The following is a 19,334-nucleotide window of genomic DNA, read 5'->3' as shown; positions in this document are numbered from 1 at the left end:
GGGAGGAAGCATGGCCCTGTTGGCACTTTGTTTTCAAACTTCTGGCCTTCAGAATTGGGAGAGAATAAATTTTTGTGATTTAAAGCTACCCAGTTTGTGGTAATGTGCTATGACAGCCCTAGGAAATGAATAAAAGGGGAGAGGGTAAAGCTATCACTATAGAATAACAGGTAGCCCCTCCTATGGGGAATGGAGGACTATGGAGTCCTCTCCTATGGAGAATACCATCTAGAGAAGAAGAAAATAATTATAGCAAACATTTATATATCACTTATTATCTGCCAGGTGGTGATCTAAATGCATTTAGTCTTCACAACAACCCTGAGATGAAAATATTACAGCTCTTCTTTAGAAAAAAAAAAAAAAAAAAACTCACTTCATTGAGGTTTCATTGACATAAATAAGCTGTACTAATAATGCATAAATGTGATGAGTTTGGAGATATGTATACACCTGTGAAACTACAACCACAATCTATGCCATAAGCCCATCCATCACCACCCAAAGTTTCCTCCTGCCTCATTGATTAGTGCATGTGAGAGATAAAAACATTTAGCATGAGGTCTGCCCCCTTAGCAAGTTATTAAGTAGATAATATAGTATTGCTAACTACAGGCGCTATGCTGTACAGTAGATCTTTAGGATTAAATCATCTTGTATAACCAAAACTTCGTATATTTGACTAATACTTGCCTGTTTTCCCCCATTCTCACCCCAGCCACCACCATTCCACTCTCTACTTCCATGAGTTTAACTATTTTTGATTCATCATACAAGTGGTATATTGTAGTATTTGTCCTTCCTGTGTCTGACTTATTTCATTTAGCATAAGGCACTCTTTTATCAAGAAAAAACTGAGGTCTAACTTGTTCAGGGTCACACAGCTAGTAAGAGGCAGAACCAGGAAACTAACGCAGGCAGTCTGGCTTCAGAATTCAAACTCTTGTACCCAGATAAGACAACAAACTTAACGGATAAATGTTGTTCTTATTGTTCCACCAACTGGTCGTTCACCTAGCTTTCTCTTTCTCCTGGGGCCTCCTTATTACCTGAGACACAACAATATCAAGATTATGGCAATTAGTAACCTTACAAAACCTCTAAGCATTCAAATAAAAGGAAAAGTTGAGTGTATCTCACTGTACATCAAAAGCTAAAAGTGATAAGCTTGGTGAGGACAGCATGTCAAAAGCTAAGACAAGCCAAAAGCTGGGCCCCTTTTGCCAATTAGCCAAGTTGTGCATGCAAAGAAAAAGTTCTTTAAGGATATTAAAAGTGTTACTCCAGGAAACACATGAATGATAACAAAATGAAACAACCTTATTGCTGATATGAAGAAAGTTTGAGTGATTTGAACAGAAAAATCAAACCAACCACAGCATTCTCTTAAGCCAAACCCTAACCCACAAAAGGCTCTATTTAACTTTAATAAGGCTGAGAGAAACGAAGGAGCTACAGAAGCAAAGTTTGAAGTTAACAGGTTGGTTCATGTGATTCAAGGAAAGAAGTTGTCTGAGTAAATGGAAGTAGAAGGTGAAGTAGCAAGTGCTGATGTAGAAGTTGCAAGTTATCCAGAAGATCTAGCTAAGATAATTGATGAAATTAGCTACATTAAAGAGATTTTTCTTTTTCTCTTTTTCTTTTCTTTTTTTTTTTTTTTTTTGAGATTGAGTCTCACTCTGTCGCCCAGGCTGGAGTGCAGTGGCTCAATCTAGGCTCACTGCAACCTCCACCTCCCAGGTTCAAGTGATTCTCCTGCCTCAGCCTCCCATGTAGCTGGGATTACAGACACGTGCCACCACGTCCAGTTAATTTTTGTATTTTTAGTAGACACAGGGTTTCAACATGTTGGCCAGGCTGCTCTCAAACTCCTGACCTCAGGTGATCTCCCCACCTCGGCCTCCCAAAGTGCTGGGATTACAGGCATGAACCACGACACCTGGCCAAGAGATTTTCAATGCAAACAAAACAGCCTTATATTGGAAGAAGATATCGTCTAGGACTTTCATAGCTCGAAAGGAGAAGTCAATGCCTGGATCCAAAGCATCAAAAGATAGGCTAACTCTCTTCTTAAGAGCTAATGCAGATGGTGACTTTAAGCAGAAGCCAATGCTCATTTACCATTCCAAAAATCCTGGAGCACTGGAAAATCTACTCTGCCTATGCTATATAAACGGAAAAATAAAGTAAATGACAGTACATATGTGACTGTACGGGTTTACTGCGTATTTTAAGCCGACCATTGAAAATTACTGCTCAGTAAAAAGATTCCTTTCAAAATACTACTGCTCATTGACAATGCAACAGGTCACCCAAGAGCTCTGATGGAGATGTTTAAGGAGATTAGTATTATTTTTGTGCCTGCTAACATAACATTCATTCTGTAGCCCATAAATCAAGGAGTAATTTTGACTTTCAAATATTTAAGAAATAGATTTTGTAAGGCTGTAACTGCCATAAATAGTGATTCCTCTGACAGATCTGGGCAAAGTAAATTGAAAACCTTCTGGAAAGGATTCAGCGTTAAGATGCCACATCTGTGATTCATGAAAAGAGGTCAAAATATCAACATTAAAAGGAGTTTGGAAGAGGCTGGTTCCAATCCTAATGGATGACTTGAAGAAGTTCAGTACTTCAGTAGAACAAGTAACTACAGACGTGGTGGAAATAGCAGGAAAACTAGAATTAAAAGTGGAGCCTGAAGATGTGACTGAATCGCTGCAATGCTAAGATCAAAATCAAACGGATGAGGAGTTGAGTTGTTTCTTATGGATGAGCAAAGATGGAATCCACTCCTGTAGAACATGCTGTGAACATTGTTGAAATAACAACAAAGGACTTAAAATATTGCATAAACTTTGTTGATAAAGCAGTGAGTGGGATGAGAGGATTGGCTTCAATTCTAAAAGAAGTTCTACGGTGGGTAAAATGCTATCAAAAAGCATCAAATACTTCAGAGAAATCTTTCATGAAAGGAGTCAATTGATGCAGTGAACTTCACTGTTCTCTTATTTTCAGAAATTGCCAGAGCCACCCCAGCCCATAACAACCAACACACTGATCAGTCAGCTGCCATCGACAGTGAGGTAAGATTCTCCACCAGCAAAACAGATGACAACTCACTGAAGGCTCAGATGTTCATTAGCATTTTTAGCAATAAAGCACTTTTAATTAAGCAATAAACATTTTTTAGACATATTTCTACTGTACGCTTTAGACTATAGTGTAAACATAACTTTTACATGGGGAAAAAAAATGTGTGTGACTTCCTTTATTGCAGTATTCATGCTATTGCTGTGGTCCGGAACTGAGCCCACAGTAATTCTGAAGTCTACCTGTACTCCACAGGTAGGGTTGGATGTTGAAGTGCCAACATACAAGTAAGCACAACATACAATTGAAAAACTTCAAGGAAAAGAAGATAAGAGAATCTAAGTTAATGTTAAATGACAGAAGTACCTATCTTTGTATTTCACATCATATAAGCTATTAAAAGTTTCCCATAGTAGACAAAATTTTTAAAAATCTAAGTATTTAGGGTTAATAGGTTTAAACGTATTCAAAAGGGCAAAACTATGTTTATAAAAACAGTATCACATAGGATGGAGTGACCAGAAAATGAAAAAGAGTGACCAATAATAAAATTTCAATATCAAGTAAGTCTTTACTAACCCTTATATGCATATACACGTATGTTTCTGGGTTAATTCATAAATGTACCCAAAGATAAGGAACTAAATATCCCTTAATGATTAAAACAAGTTACTTAACTGTGAATATTAGTACAACCTAGGTCTCAAATTAAAAAAATTTGTATATACTGCCCTCATGGGGCAATAATATGTAGTAAATGTAGTGGACTCCATGGATACAATTTATTCCTACTAATCCTAGCCAATGAAGGAGCATCACTGGTTTGACTAATAATGTAACGAGCCATCTAAAAATCACTCACAAGTGTACTTCTATTTATGCCAAGTCTCTTTCCTGGTTGGAGTTAGCCTCGTATTCTGATAGGTGTTGGGAATGTTAGGTGACCTGGATCAAAGAATCCATGCACAGAAAATTCAAGTTGATATAATTCATGCATGATTAATCAAATCAGCCCTTAAATGCCATTACATAATGCTTCCTTTTTCTCTTTTTGGTCAAATTGCATTTTTACTACGAATCTCAAACAGTAGCATTTATAACAGAGAAAGATTTAAAGAAAATGACTTACAATAATACATGTTGGGACTTCACGAAGAGAATATTCTGTTTTATTAGGAAGATCTTGATTCCTTATCAGCTCATAAATAGTAGGATAGGATAACAAGTTCACCAGTGCTAAAAAAGACTAGAGGGAAAGAAAACAATCATTTAAATAAATAGTAGGATAGGATCACAAGTTCACCAGCGCTAAAAAACGACTAGAGGGAAGGAACACAATCATTTAAATAAATAGTAGGATAGGATAACAAGTTCACCAGCGCTAAAAACGACTAGAGGGAAAGAAAACAATCATTTAAATGATTCATTTTTGTCAACCACATCCACGAAGAGTCATCAATGTAGCTTCGTATCTGTATGACTTTGAGGGCTCATTTTTAAATATACCTAATGCCCGTAAGTTTGAAATGTTACATATATGATAAGTACAAAACAGTTAGCACGCACAGCAATACTCTATAAGCTGACAACACATGATGTAACAACCATTACATACATATATGAAATTTGGAATACGCTTTAAATATCATGTATCTCTTAAAAGTTTGGTTCTGACAAAAATTCAATAATCCATCTTTCTCATTCTTTGCACTGCCATATCCAATACGTAAGAAAATGCAAGAGAATAATACTTAGGGACTCTGGGGCAAGATAATAAATTCTATATATTTTTGCCCTCAGACCATGAGGCGATCTTTTAACTACATGCACTGAAAATCCAACTAACCTAAATATGATAGCTAGTTTTTAAAAGCCATGGCTTTTCCTATCAAAGCTAACTCGTTTGCTGGTGCAATTTTACCAATCTCTCCATGAAATATTTAAGCTCTTCACTCTCATTGCATCTTATTAAACACAACTAGAATATTTTTCTCAGCCACATTCATTCTTGGGCTCCCTAGTTCAAAAGCATGCTGTGGTTGCTCATCACTAACCATCAAATCTAAACTCCTTAGCATGGCTTTCAAGGCACTTCTCTAATTGACACGATTCTACTCTTCACAGTCTCAAAAGCCTCATTTCCTAGTATTCCTCAGCATGAAGTCACCACTTCAGTCAATCAAATATGCCTGTGGTCTCCTTCAACTGACTGCCACCTATACGTACTTTTGTATCCTAGTAACACACTTCTCCTGCCCTCCACTTACTCATTAGCCCATTTGACATGCCTTCAAAATATGTCACGTCTTTTCTGAAGACTTTCCAATTAACTCCATCCACATCCAGAAGCCCTATATTCTGCCAATACTTATATCTTTTGCTTGCATTATATTAATTGTACTTACTTATAACTGTAAAGTTTTCTGCTTTACATTTTCACTATAGTACACACTATAGAAAAGGAAGAAAAAAATTGCCAAGGAAAGAATGTTTGAGAAATATGTCTATTCATTATACATAAAATGAACTGCAGAAAAACTGGAGGGTTCACCTAGGAAACTACTGTATGAACTTCTCTAATCACCGGGTATTAACTAGAAAGATGATTAATAGAACAGATTTCATTACAGATTTATTTTTAATCCAATCTAGTTTATCCTGAGAATACAGATGAACCAAAAAATACAAGGTAATAATGCTTTGTAATTTAAATCTGCAAACATGTTTTAATGTCCTTAATATTAATCCAGCAATATTTGGATACTATCATGAATAAATCCTTTATGTTTACAGAATCTTTTCTACCATAATCACAAAAGTTTACAAAAAAGCCTTTAAAAATGTCTATTTGGGTAGAAAAAGAAATATAATCTTTATAAATCACATATAGCAATAGTATACTGAGCATTTTTATATTATTTATACACGAAGAATTCAGTTCACGATTATGGAACCTCTCTTCACGTAAGAAATAAAATGATGTGGACCACATACAATCAAGGTAAGGTGTGACACGCTACTCTAAGCAAATCAAGTAAAACTTTAGGTAAAAATAATTCAACAACTGTATTCAAACTAAAACAACCTGAACAGAATTTAAAGAAGGTTGAGATTTCAGCAGCTTGCTTCTAGAAGAAATACATTCATTTCTCACACATTGGGCATTTTAAAAGATGTTAGCTTACTGCAAAATTGTGATGTATTAAGCATTTCTGGAATAAAAATATATACAATGTAATTATTGGCTCCCACAAACACACATTATAAGATGTCGCTAATATCAGACATTAATTATCTTAAAATTCATAGTAGCACAAAACATAAATCTATGTCATCAATGTTTTGAATAGAAGAATGAGACTTTATGCAATGATAAGGAAACTAATGAAAAGTCAAAGTTTGATATATTTTTAAGACTAAAGTATAAAATTAATTCTCCAAGTCAAGAAGTTTTCTTTTAAATTAAAATCTTTCAGGTTGATAATGATCTTCTATTCACTTATTTATTCACTAAAACTATTTTACTGCTAGCTGCTTATCAGTAATTGTGCCAAATGCTAACAATAAAAATATGAATAAAGGCATGGTCCCTGCCCTCAAGGACTCATAGTGCAGTGCAGGACAAACTACACTATTAAATCACTTAAAATAGTGCCTAAATGTTCTGACATTAGTACAATATGGAGAGCAATGGGGTGATATAAGGATGACACTCTTCAGCAATGTAGGGAGAGGTGAGAGGTAAGACTGTATACGTAGCAGGCAGGCAGGCAGGCAGAGAAGTGCTATGTTAATGAGCTCTATCTTTACCCTCTAGGGAAAAAAAAAGGGCCAAAGTATTTTCAGAAAAGTAGTGGGGATCAAATTTTACATTTTAAATAGAAGGCTCTAAAGAAAAAATGGTTTTGAGGGTAGACAATATAAAGGAATAAAGAAACAAATGAGAATTTGGAAGTTGTAAGACTGTCAGAGATACATTACACCTACTAGAACACAGATGTATTGAAAACATGTCCAATAGACAGAATGATCAAATAGTTACTCAGAAGGTTAGTGTTCGGGGAATACATGCCTTAGGAGTAAAGGAAAGGTCAGTGAAGACTATGTGTATAAAGTATTCTAGTCTTTAAAGTAGTATGGACAAGAAGGGGAGGAGGAAGACTGAATAGTGATAAAAATTTAACTGCTATCATTATATGAGCACTTATTTTTGGCCAAATGCTATAGTACCAATATTTATATACATTATCTATTTTAAACCTTAATATGTACAACTGTAAGACCATTGAAAGGAACACCTGGCTTCTGAAGCAGAGTCTCACTACTCTAAAGGAGGGGTGTCCAATTATTTTGGCTTCCCTGGGCCACATTGGAAGAAGAAGAATTGTCTTGGGCCACACGTAAAATACAGTAACGATAGCTGATGAGCTAAGAAAATAAAAATAAAAACTGCAAACAAAAATCTCATAATGTTTTAAGAAAGGCTATGAATTCGTGCTGTGCCACATTCAAAGCTGTCCTGGGCCGAATGCAGCCCATGGGCCGCAGGTTCTACAAGCTTGCTCTAAAGTCTGCTATGATGTAAACCACTAGAAGACACTAGGAAAGCACTTAGATTCAGGGAGAGGATCTTTTGTTTGGGCTGGTGGAGCGAGAAGGGTGATACTTGTTTTTGGAGGAGAGAATCAAGCCATCTTCAAATAATTTTACATCTTTTTTTCCAATCTGTATGCCTTCTATTTTTTCTTGCCTTATTATACTTATATAATATAACGTAAATAAAAGTGGTAACAGTCAACCAAATTTAGAGTCAATATTTTACCATTAAAGATGATGCTAACTGTATGCTTTCCAAACACAGCATTTATCAGATTATGGATTAAATCATTTGAATTTTTATCATAAATGTGTATGAAATTTAGTAAAGTGTTTCTACATATGTTGAAATAATGTTAAGAGTTTTCTTTTTATTCTTTAACATGGTAAGTTGTATTTTCGTACTGAAACATTTAACCAACTTTATGTTCCTGGAATAAACCCCGCTTGATCATAATAAACGGTCCTTTTATACACTGCTCAATTACAATTGATAGTATAGTATTTTAAAAAGTATTCTGTCTATATTCATCAGGCTACAGATCTATAACTTTCTTCTTTTTTGGTGATGTTTTTACATCAGTGTTACACTGGCCTCATAAATTAGCGTTTCCTCTATCTGTTTTCTGAAAAACCTTGTGTGAGATTGGTGTTCTTTCTCCTACAAATGTTTCATAGAATCCACTGGTGAAACCATCTGTTTTTCTCTGTGTAAGAAGGTTCTTAATGACAAATTCAATTTCTTTAACAAATGCATACCTATTTTTTTTTTTATTGAGTCAGTTTTGGTAACCCTACTTTTAAAGAAACTTTGCCAATTAGATCTTAGTGGTTGAGATAATGACATAAAGCAAATCATAATATTCACTTATTAACCTTTAATATCTGTGGACTCATTAGTCTGTCCCCTCTTTCATTCTTCATATTGGTAATTTTGGATCTCTCTTATTTTTGTCATCAATCTAGTGAGGGGTTTATCACTTTTAATAATCATTTCCAAAAATCACATTTGGATTTGTTACTTCTCTTTAGTTTGTTCTGTTTCACTGATTTCTGCTCTAATGTTTATTATTTCCCTTGTTGCAATGGTTTTGGGTGTAATTTGCTCTTCTTTTTCTACTCCCTTTGAGTGGAAACTTGAGTCAATAATTTTAGATCTTTCTTATTTTCTAATATAAATATTACAGTTAAAAATATCCCTCTTAGGACTGCTTCAACTATAACCACAAATTCTGATGTATTTTTATTTGCATCCAATTTGAAATACTTCCTAATTTCCCTTGTGACCTCTTTGAGCTACAAGTTATTTGTAAGTATGTGGCTTAATTTCCAAATATCTTTTTTTCTAGTTTCTAGTTCTTGATTTTTAATTAATTTCATTGTGGTTATAGAATATGCTTCATATTATTCCAATTGTCTTAAATTTATTTAGACTTGCATTTAGCCCAACATGGTCTATCTTTGAGGACACGCCATGTGTTCTTGAAAAGAATGTGTATTCTGCAGTCACCGAGGATAATACTGTATAAAATCAAGTGGTTAATAGTGGTATTCATATCACATAATTCTTAACAGAGAGCTCTTGATCTGTTCTATCAATTGCTGAGAGAAATGTTAAAATCTTCAACTCTGATTGTAGATTTGCCTATTTCTTCCCTAAATTCTATTTCAATACTACATATATTTTAAACATTTTGTTAGGATCATACTGATTTATGATTATGTCTTTCTGGTGTTTTGACCACATTCATATTATCATTATAAAATGTGTCTCTTAATCTGATAGTTTTTCCTTTTCTTTATCTCTGACACTAAATGTAGCCATGTCAGTTTTCTAATGTATATTGCTTCTCTCTATATATTTTTTCCATCCAACTTATCTTTATCTTTAAAGTGAATTTCTTCTAGAACTCTGCCACCTGCTCCAGAGAGCCTTCTCTGTGCCTACAATTACCTCCCCTGCCATCCCTCCATAACACCCAATATCCTGACCTTTACAATAATCATTTTCAAAGATTCTCTTGTGGTTTTACTTCTCAGGTGTACATATCTAGACAGTATAATTTTGTCTTTACAATTTTCAAGACTTGATATGTCATTTAAAACTTCTTTTAATCTACAGGCATTCATCTTCTCCCTCACCTTTCTTTTCATTTCGTCTGTTGACAAGCTCAGGCCATTTGACCTGTAAAGTTTTAACCAGTCTGGATTTTAGGAAGCACACAGTCAGGCAGCAGTTTACCCTGTTCTTCCATCCTTTGGATATATGCAGTTTCCATATTCTGCAAACTGGCAGCGAATCCAAAGGCTTGATCAAGTTAGATACCTTGGTAAGACTAGAGATGGTGGTTTATTCTTTCATTAGAAGGCATATTAATAATGTTTAGCCATTTCTGTTTTAGTGATATTAAGGTGGCTCTATTAATTCTTGCAGACTGCAAATGGTGACATTCTAATTCCATCATTTAAAAAGAATTATTAGTTGGGATAATTCATGAAAAAGAGGCACTACCTTCACCTACTATTTGGTTACCCAGTGGTGGAGTTCTGATATCGTTTGGCTCTTTGTCCCCACCCAAATCTCACCTCAAATTGTAATCCCTACATGCCAAAGGAAGGACCTGGTGGGAGCTGACTGGATCATGGGTGCAGTTCCCCCATGCTGTTCCCATGATAGTGAGTTCTCCCGAGATCTCACGGGTTAAATGTGTTTGGCAGTTCCCCTTTACTCTCTGTCTCTCCAGCAGCCATGTATGATGTGTGCTTTGCTTCCCCTTCACCTTCCTCCCTGAATGTAAGTTTCCTGAGGCCTCCCTAGACAAGTGGAACTATGAGTCAATTAAACCTCTTTTCTTTATAAATTACCCACTCTCAGGTAGTTCTTCATAGTAGTGTGAAAATGGGCTAAAACAAGTTCATACAGGAATGGCATAATAAATGCTGTTATTTTAGTAAACAAGTTTGAAGATAATAAATTGATTCTCCATCATCCTCTGAGCATAACCAATTTTAAAAAATATTATTTAATAGTTTTGCTTTCATATTCACACTACGCATCATGACTAATTAAACATACCAATGCTGATAATACTTTCTACCATTTATTGAGTGCCTACTATATGCCAAACATTCTGCCATATACTTTTATAAATTATCACAGTTTGACATGCAAAAAATTATGATAAATACATTATCATCTTTAACACTGGTTAACTACATTTTCCTACCACCTAAAATGTAATTTCATTTTGTTTCTAATTATAGTTCAGTAGAGATCATTATCAACAACCTGCAACTTAGGTGATGTTAAGCTACCTGTAATTAAAATGAATCAGAATATATTTATTTTATTATCTAAGTATCCACAGAAAAAATAAAGTTAATTTCTTTTTTACTGGTAAATGTTATTGAAATCTGATATATATATATATACACACACACACACACACGCATACACATATATACACACACATGTGTATATATATATTTGCCACTTGTGTGCTGTTTTTAGTTATTTAATTTATTTTTATTTCAATAGGTTTTAGGGGAACAGATTGTATGGTATTTTTAGTTATTTAATTTATTTTTATTTCAATAGGTTTTTGGGGAACAGATAGTGTCTGATTACATGAATAAGTTCTCTTAGTGGTGATTGCTGAGACTTTGGTGCACTATCACCTGAGTAGTGTACACTGTACCCAGTGTGTAGTCTCTTATCCCTCACCACCCCCAACCCTTTCCCGTGAGTCCCCAAAGACTGATGTACCATTCTTATGCCTTTGTGTCCCCATAGCTTAGCTCACACATATGAGTGAGAACATACAATGTTTGGCTTTCCATTCCTAAATATTTCACTTAGAATAATAGTCTCCAATTCCATCCAGGTTGCTGGAGTTGATTTTTGCATAAGGTGAAAGATGAGGATCCAGTTTCATTCTTCTACATGTGGCTTGCTAATTATCCCAGCACCATTTTTTGAATAGGGTGTGCTTTCCCCACCTTATGCTTTTGTTTGCTTTATCAAAGATCAGCTGGCTGATCTTTTTATGGCTGAGTAGTATCCCATAGTGTGTGTGTGTGTACATATACACCATATTTTCTTTATCTACTCATTGACTGATGTGCATGTGGACAGTTCCATATTTTTGCAATTGCAAATTGTGCTCCTATGAACATGTATTTGCAAGTATCTTTTTTGTATAATGACTTCTTTTCCTCTGGGTAGATACCTAGCACTGGGATTGCAGGATCAAATGGTAGATCTACTTTTAGTTCCTTAAAGAATCTCCACGCTGTTTTCCATAGTGGTTATACTAGTTTACATTCTCACTGACTGTGTAAAGTGTTCCCTTTTCACTGCATCCACACCGACATCTTTTTTTTTTTTTTTTAATGGCATTCTTGCAGGAATAAGGTGGTATCACATTGTGGTTTTGATTTGCATTTTCCTAATAACTAGTGATATTGCACATTTTTCCATATGCTTGGTGTCCACTTGTATATCTTCTTTTGAGAATTGTCTATTCACGTCCTTAGCACACTTTTTGATAGGGTTGTTTGTGTTTTTCTTGCTGATTTGTTTGAGTTCTTTGTAGATTCTGGATATTAGTCTTTTGTCAGATGTACAGATTGTGAAGATTTTCCCCCACTCTGTGGGTTGTCTGTTTACTCTGCCGATTATTTCTTTTGCTGGGCAGAAGCTTTTTAATTTAATTAAGTTCCATCTATTTATCTTTGTTTCTGTTGCATTTGCTTTTGAATTCCTAGTCATAAAGTCTTTACCTAAGCTAAAGTCTAGAGGGGTTTGGTGTTTCTGATGTTATCTTCTAGAATCTTTATGGTTTCAGATCTTAGATTTAAGTCTTTGGTTGATCTTGAGTTGATTTTTCTATAAGGTGAGAGATGAGGATCCAGTTTTATTCTTCTACATATGGCTTGCTAATTAACCCAGCACTATTTTTTGAATAGGGTATACTTTCCCCACTTTGTTTTTGTTCGCTTTGTCGAAGACCAGTTGGCTGTATTTGGCTTTATCTCTGAGTTCTCTATTTTTGTTGTTATATTGGTCTATGTGCCTATTTTTATACCAGTACCATGCTGTAGCCTTGAAGAATAATTTGAAGTTGGGTAATGTGATGCCTCCAGATTTGTTCTTTTTGCTTAGTCTTGCTTTGGCTATGTGGGCTCTTTGTTGGCTCCATATACATTTCAGGATTGTTTGTTCTAGTTCTGTGAAGAATTATGGTGGTATTTTGATGGGAATTGCATCAAATCTGTAAATTGCTTTGGGCAGTTTAGTCATTTTCACAATATTAATTCTACCCATTCATGAACATGAAATGTCTTTCTATTCGTTTGTGTTATCTGATTTCTTTCAGCAGTGTTTTGTAGTTTTCCCTGTAGAGGTCTTTCATGTCTTTGGTTAGGTATATTCCTAAGTATAGTATAGTATAGTATAGTATAGTATAGTATAGTATAGTATAGTATAGTATAGTATAGTATTGTATAGTATAGTATTGTATTTATTTATTTATTTATTTATTTTTGCAGCTATTGTAAAACAGGTTGAGTTTTTTGATTCTCAGCTTGGTATTCTTTAGTTCTTTTTTCCTACTGGGTTTGGTTTTGGATTATTCTTGTTTCTCTAGTTCCATCAGGTGTGACATTGGATTGTATATTTGTGCTCTTTCAGGCATTTTGATGTAGGCATTTAATGCTATAAACTTTCCTCTTAGCCCTGCTTTTGCTGTATCCCAGAGGTTTGGATAGGTTGTGTCACTATTATCATTTGGTTCAAAAATTTGTAATTTCCATCTTGATATCATTGTTGGTCCAATGATCATTCAGGAGCAGGTTATTGTTCTTAATTTGTGCTATTTCACTGAAAAATTTTCCTTTCATATCCTGTATCATGTTTTTCATTTCTTTAAGTTGGACTTCATTTTTCTCTGGTGCTCCTTGATTAGCTTAGGAATCAACCTTCTGAATTATTCTTCTGGCAATTCAGAGGTTTTGTCTTGGTTTGGATCCATTGTTGATGAGCTGATATGATCATTTGGGGTATTAAAGAAACGTGTTCTGTCATATTACCAGAATCGTTTTCTGGTTCCTTCTCATTTGAGTAGACTATGTCAAAGGGAAGATGTGGGATTCAAGGGCTGCTGTTCAGATCCTTTTATCCCAACACTACTTGATGTAGTGTTTTCTCCTTCCCCTAGGAATGGGCTTCCTGAGAGCTGAACTATGGTAATTGTTTTTGCTCTTCTGGGTCTAGTCACCTGGCAGAGCTACCAGGCTCTGGGCTGGTAGTGGGGAGTGTCTGCAAAGGGTCTTGTGATGTGATCCGTCTTCGGGTCTTGCAACTACGGATATCAGTACCTGCTCTGGTGGAGGTGGCAGGGGAGTGAACTCTGTGAGGCTCCTTGGTTGTGTTTTTGTTCAGTGCACTGGTTTTGTGTTGCTTGGCCTCCAGCCAGGAGGTAGCAATTTCAAGAGGGCATCAGCTGTGATCCTATAGGGAGGATGCAAACTTGCCCTAGAGACACCTGGTTAAGTATTTAGGATTCTCAGGCAGTGGGCAGGGCCATAGAGTTCCCAAGAGATTATGACCTTTGTCTTCCGCTACCAGGGAGGGTAAAAAAAAGACCACCAGGAGGGGGCAGAAAGAGGCGTGTCTGAGTTCAGTCTCTCCTTGGGCAAGGTTTGCAGTGGTTGCTGTGGGAGATGGGTGAGTGGTTCCCAGTCCAGTGGAGTTATATTTCCAGGGTGATTATGGCTGCCTCTCCTGAGTCATACAAATTGCCAGGGAAGTTGGGAAAACTGGCAGTGACCAGCCTCACGATGCTCTCATGCAGCTGGCAGTCCTAAAGACCAGTCTCATTCCTACCTTGCCCCTCGATATCACCAAGTCTATTTCCAGGCAGCCAGTGATCAGGGCTGAGAACTTGACCCAGACCACAAGCTTCTCTGTTGAGAAAGCAAGCAGACTCACAGTTTTTCCATCTCTCAGTGAGCCTGCAGCAGTGATCCCGTTCCTTCAAAGGGTCTGTGGATTCTGTCATCTTTCCTAGTATGTTCCTGCGGTAGTTCTTGAAGCAATAGTTCACGATGTAAGTCTCCACACAATGTTTTGTCTGTCTGAGCAGGAGCTGCAAGCTAGTCCTACCTCCCATCCACCATCTTAATGCTAAAGTTAATTTCTTAAAGACAGCACACAGTTGTATCTTCCTTTTTTATTCACTCTGAAAATCTGTATTTTAATTAGAATATTTAGTTCATTTGCATTTAGTGCAATTATTGATATGGATGCATTTAGAGCTACTATTTTTCTATTTGTTTTCTTTTTTTCCCCATTCATTTCCTGTTCTTTTATTCTTTCCTCTCCACCTTACTCTGGCTTTTTAATTGTAAAATTTATGTATGAGCTATTCCTCTTTGTACTAATTTTTAGTGCTTTCCTAAGGAAGTACTGTGTAATAGAACTTTCTGTAATGATAGAAATATTATATAATCTGAATTTTACAATATGGTAACCACTAGCTACACGTGCTATTGACCACTTAAGATAGGACTAATATAATTAAGGAACTGAATTTTTAATTTTAATTAATACAAGTTTACATAGCTATGCAGGGCAATTGTCTACCATGTTTAACAGCACAGTCGTAGAGCAAGCTAGGGAGGGAAGATGAAGGACAGGGACTGGAATAGAAGTAAATTTCTGAAGGTACCTAGTTATATATAGAAACTACATAACTGCTTTCCACAACTTAGAAGACCAAATTAGATTACAAATGAAAAAAGAATCCTTAGGAAATAAGACTTAGAGACTAGAAGCTGGACCCTAGGGCTGTTTACTACAATGAGTTGTCATTTCTAGGTCTTTCTGTATATAGATTAGCAGAATACAAAGTATTTTTAAAAAGTAATCCTTAGTTTATACTGACATTTCTATTGCAAAGTCAAACAAATTGAATAAAATCCCTGTAATCTTCTATTTTAATTAGAAATATTTCCAAGGCATTAGGAATATTGTGCCACTTTATATAAAACGCGAGGAACTTGAACCATACAGATTGATTTACCATTATACAATTCCCCTGTCCTTTATGCTACAGCTATCCCATGCACTATTTTATTTCTAAGTACAAAATAAACCCAAGTATGTGTCATAATTTTGTTTTAAAAAATCAATCAGATGTATTTAAAACAAGTTAAAAGGAAAAATAACAGGCTTCTATACTCACTTACCTATGTGCAATTCCCTGTTTCCATCCTGAAAATCCAACTATTCATCTGGTAGCACTGTCTTTCAACATGAAGAATTTTCTTTATCATTATTTGAAAGGCAGGTCTGCTGACAAATATTTTCTTAGCCTTTGTTTATTGTAAAATTTCTTTCACTTTCATTACTGGAGTAAATTTTAACTATATGTAGAATTCTAAATTGACTGCTTCTGTTTACTTTTCCATTCAGCACATTTAAGATGCTGTATTGCCTCCTGGCTTCCACTGTTGTAATGAGATATGAAAAAACTTTTCTGCTAATCTCTTATATGTAATGTGCTATTTTCCTAAACTTCTTTCAAAATTTTCTCTTTATCTTTGGCTTTTAGCAGTTTGTCTATGATGAGCCTTACTGTAGCTTCCTTTTTATTTTCATTCTCTACATAAATTCTCTTTGAGATTTAGTATGATTTTTATCTATAAATTTCTACTTGTCAATAAATTTGAAGATTTTCCACTATTATTTAGTCAAATGTATTTCTGATATTCCAATTACATACATGTTAAACATTTTGATATGCTCTCACAAATTACTAAAGTTTTTCTCTTATTTCATTCTCTGTTCTTCAGACTGTATAATTTATATTGATCTCACTCAAGTTCACTACTTCTTCTATCCTGTGTAAATCTGTGAAGGCCATGTAGAAATTTTTATTTCATGTAAGTTTTTTTTTAATTCTAGAAGGCTATCTGGTTCTTTTACATAGTTTTATTTCTCTACTGTGATTTCTAATTTGTTTATTCATTATAAGGACATTTTCCTTTATATTCTATTTATAATAACTGCTTTAAAATCCTAAATTCTTCATTTCATAATTAATCTGTATTAGTTGCCTCCTTCTCAAGTATGAATCAAATTTCCTTTTTCTTCGTATGTCTAGTGATTTTGGATTATATCCTATACATTGTGAGATATGCCATAGAGTTCCTGGATTCTATTATACTCCCTGACAAAGAGTACATTAAAAAAAAATAAAATAAAAAAATTAGCAGTTACATTGGCCAGATCCAAACTGAACCTCTAACACCTGTGGTAGGTAGCATCTGATATTTCTGTAGAGTTCACATGCATAGTTGAATTATTAGTCACATTTCTGGGCAAAGTATATACACAGAGTTTGGAGTGTCCCCTCTGTGGATCTATTTTCCAGGGGCCCCCTTTAATTTTCCACCTGCTGTGTAGTCCTAAGCTTTCTATTCGTTTCTCCAAGCATTTTAGATTGTCGATTTCCATCAGTGGAACACAAATTTTTGACCTTAACCAAAAATCTGTTAAATCCAGAATCTCAAGAAATACCACTCTATTCATCCACATATTAACTTCCCTCTGTTTTCTGCCTATTTTTGATCATTCCAATGCTTTTAGCTACTTGATTTTTACATTTATTTCCAGAATTTGTGCTTTCTATGGGAGTAAACTAGTACATAAAGAGGAACTTCTGAAACATTGGAGTGTTTCGCTTTTTAAGCAATTTTATGACATCTTTTGAACAAAAATTGTCTAAGCTACCGTACAATCAAAGTTAGAAACCGTCACTTTCTTTGGAAAATACGTTAAATGTAAAAAGTCACTGAATTGTGATAGAACATTAGGTGGCTGATTTTTAAAAATTTTATGACTTTACTCTAAATGATAGCATCTTCTCTCTGTCTGCCCTTCCTTCAAATATTCCTGACAATTTTCTATTAGATTCAAGCTATAGGGCAAAACATTTCTTGGATTTTTATATTGATTGGTTGGTTGGTTGGTTTTTGTTTGTTCCAGTGATTTGATTTTTTGTAACATGTCTGGTACATTATTACTCTTCATTAAGGGAGAAAAACTTTAATAAACATAAAGTAAAAGAAAATCATTCTTGCAAAATATTATTCCCATGAAACACCGGGATTTCTATTATTTGCTAAACTTATTTTGAAAATAAAAAATAATAATTTGAAAATTAAAGAGGAGAAATAAATACATTAAAAAGTCTGCTGGTTGTAACTGAATATGGATAAAGTTTGAATAAATTCATTTCTGCGAAATACTTTTCAAATCTGTGTATTATTAGTCAAATAACTTCTTACCTTTTGACAGCTTCGGTCAATAGGATCCACTGGAGTAGTTCTGGGATGGGTTACCCTAACATCATCTCTTCCATATTCCAGATTGGACCATAATTCAGTTATGAGTTCATTAATAAACCCTAAAAAGAATTATTACTTCAAGTCATTTATAGCATAATATTTCTTTGGATTATGAAGGAAAGATATGATGATCCCACTGACAAATCTGGTCTACTTTGACAGAAGACACATACTTGCATCTTATATAAGAAATAATCTCTTCTTGGTAGAAATTATATCTACTATTGTTAATATAGTTTTATGATATTTCATTATCATAAAACTCTGTAATAACTAAATTCTGAGAGACTATTTCCCTGGAAGACTGCTGAATTTTGAGTCCCAGCTTCTTCACTTTGGCCAGTAACTTCTCTGAGCGTGTTTTCTGAAACACAAAAAGGTGTATACTTTGCTCTGCAAATCAGCCAGCAAAGTAAGGCAGTCTGAAATCAGGCTGTGTTTTTCAGAGGTGAGGGGAGAGAAAGAGGTAACAGGAGGCCGGGTAGGCATCCCAAGAGTGCATGCTCCCTTATTCCAATGTAACTAATTTTTTGTGTAATTCCATCCACTAAGAACGACTCTGCATTTTATACAACTTTTGCTTCAACCTAGTCTTTAAATTCTTATGAGTCATACTATACAACTAAATGAAAATGAATATAAAACCCAATTATCAAATTAGTCTATTAAAAAATCAAGTAGAAAAATCATGTGGAAAAGTGTAAAACACAACATTTAATCATAAAATAAGGAAGTTCATAACAACAATATTAGATCGGAAAGGGTCTTCTGGTATGAGAGAAAAAATATGGGCTCTAAAACCGAGAATATTAGAGTTTAAATTCCAAATATGCCAGTTTATTAGCTGTCCATCCTTGCAAAAATCCCGCGACTTCCTGGAGCCTTAGTTCTCCCATTTGAAAATTGAAATAATGATGCCATAGTCCACGGTTGCCATGAAGTATCAACAGGACAATACATGTGAAGTTCCTAATATAGTACCTAAGACATTGGAGAAGCTCAAAAAACTGTCGTCTTCCTCCTGTACTTTGAAAACTACACTTACTCCTCTTATGAAAAGTTTGAAACTATCATGCTCAGAAGCTTAATGACTTTACCAAGGGTGAGATCTGAGATTAAATTCAGTCTCCAAATACTTCAGTTAATGTGCTCTGAATACTACACTACATGAATTTTATTCTAAGTAGAAGAAAAAAAAATTAGTGGTTCAGTTTAGGACAATTTTTTTTTTT

General features: G+C 34.8%; 1 protein-coding gene across 1 annotated transcript in view; it reads right to left on the bottom strand.

Moving 5' to 3' along the window:
• The window catches only part of TBC1D32 (TBC1 domain family member 32), a 213,391-nt gene that overhangs the window by 114,594 nt on the left and 79,463 nt on the right, over positions 1 to 19,334 (bottom strand). Inside the window, exons 21-22 of the mRNA XM_026456419.1 lie at positions 18,043 to 18,161; positions 4,223 to 4,339 (exon numbers count right to left, since the gene is read on the bottom strand). Coding sequence (XP_026312204.1) covers positions 4,223 to 4,339; positions 18,043 to 18,161 — 236 coding nt within the window. The remainder of the gene's footprint in view (positions 1 to 4,222; positions 4,340 to 18,042; positions 18,162 to 19,334) is intronic.

This window comes from Piliocolobus tephrosceles, chromosome 5 (assembly GCF_002776525.5).
Source record: "Piliocolobus tephrosceles isolate RC106 chromosome 5, ASM277652v3, whole genome shotgun sequence".
Lineage (NCBI taxonomy): Eukaryota > Metazoa > Chordata > Mammalia > Primates > Cercopithecidae > Piliocolobus > Piliocolobus tephrosceles.
This window is presented reverse-complemented; position numbering and strand designations above follow the sequence as displayed.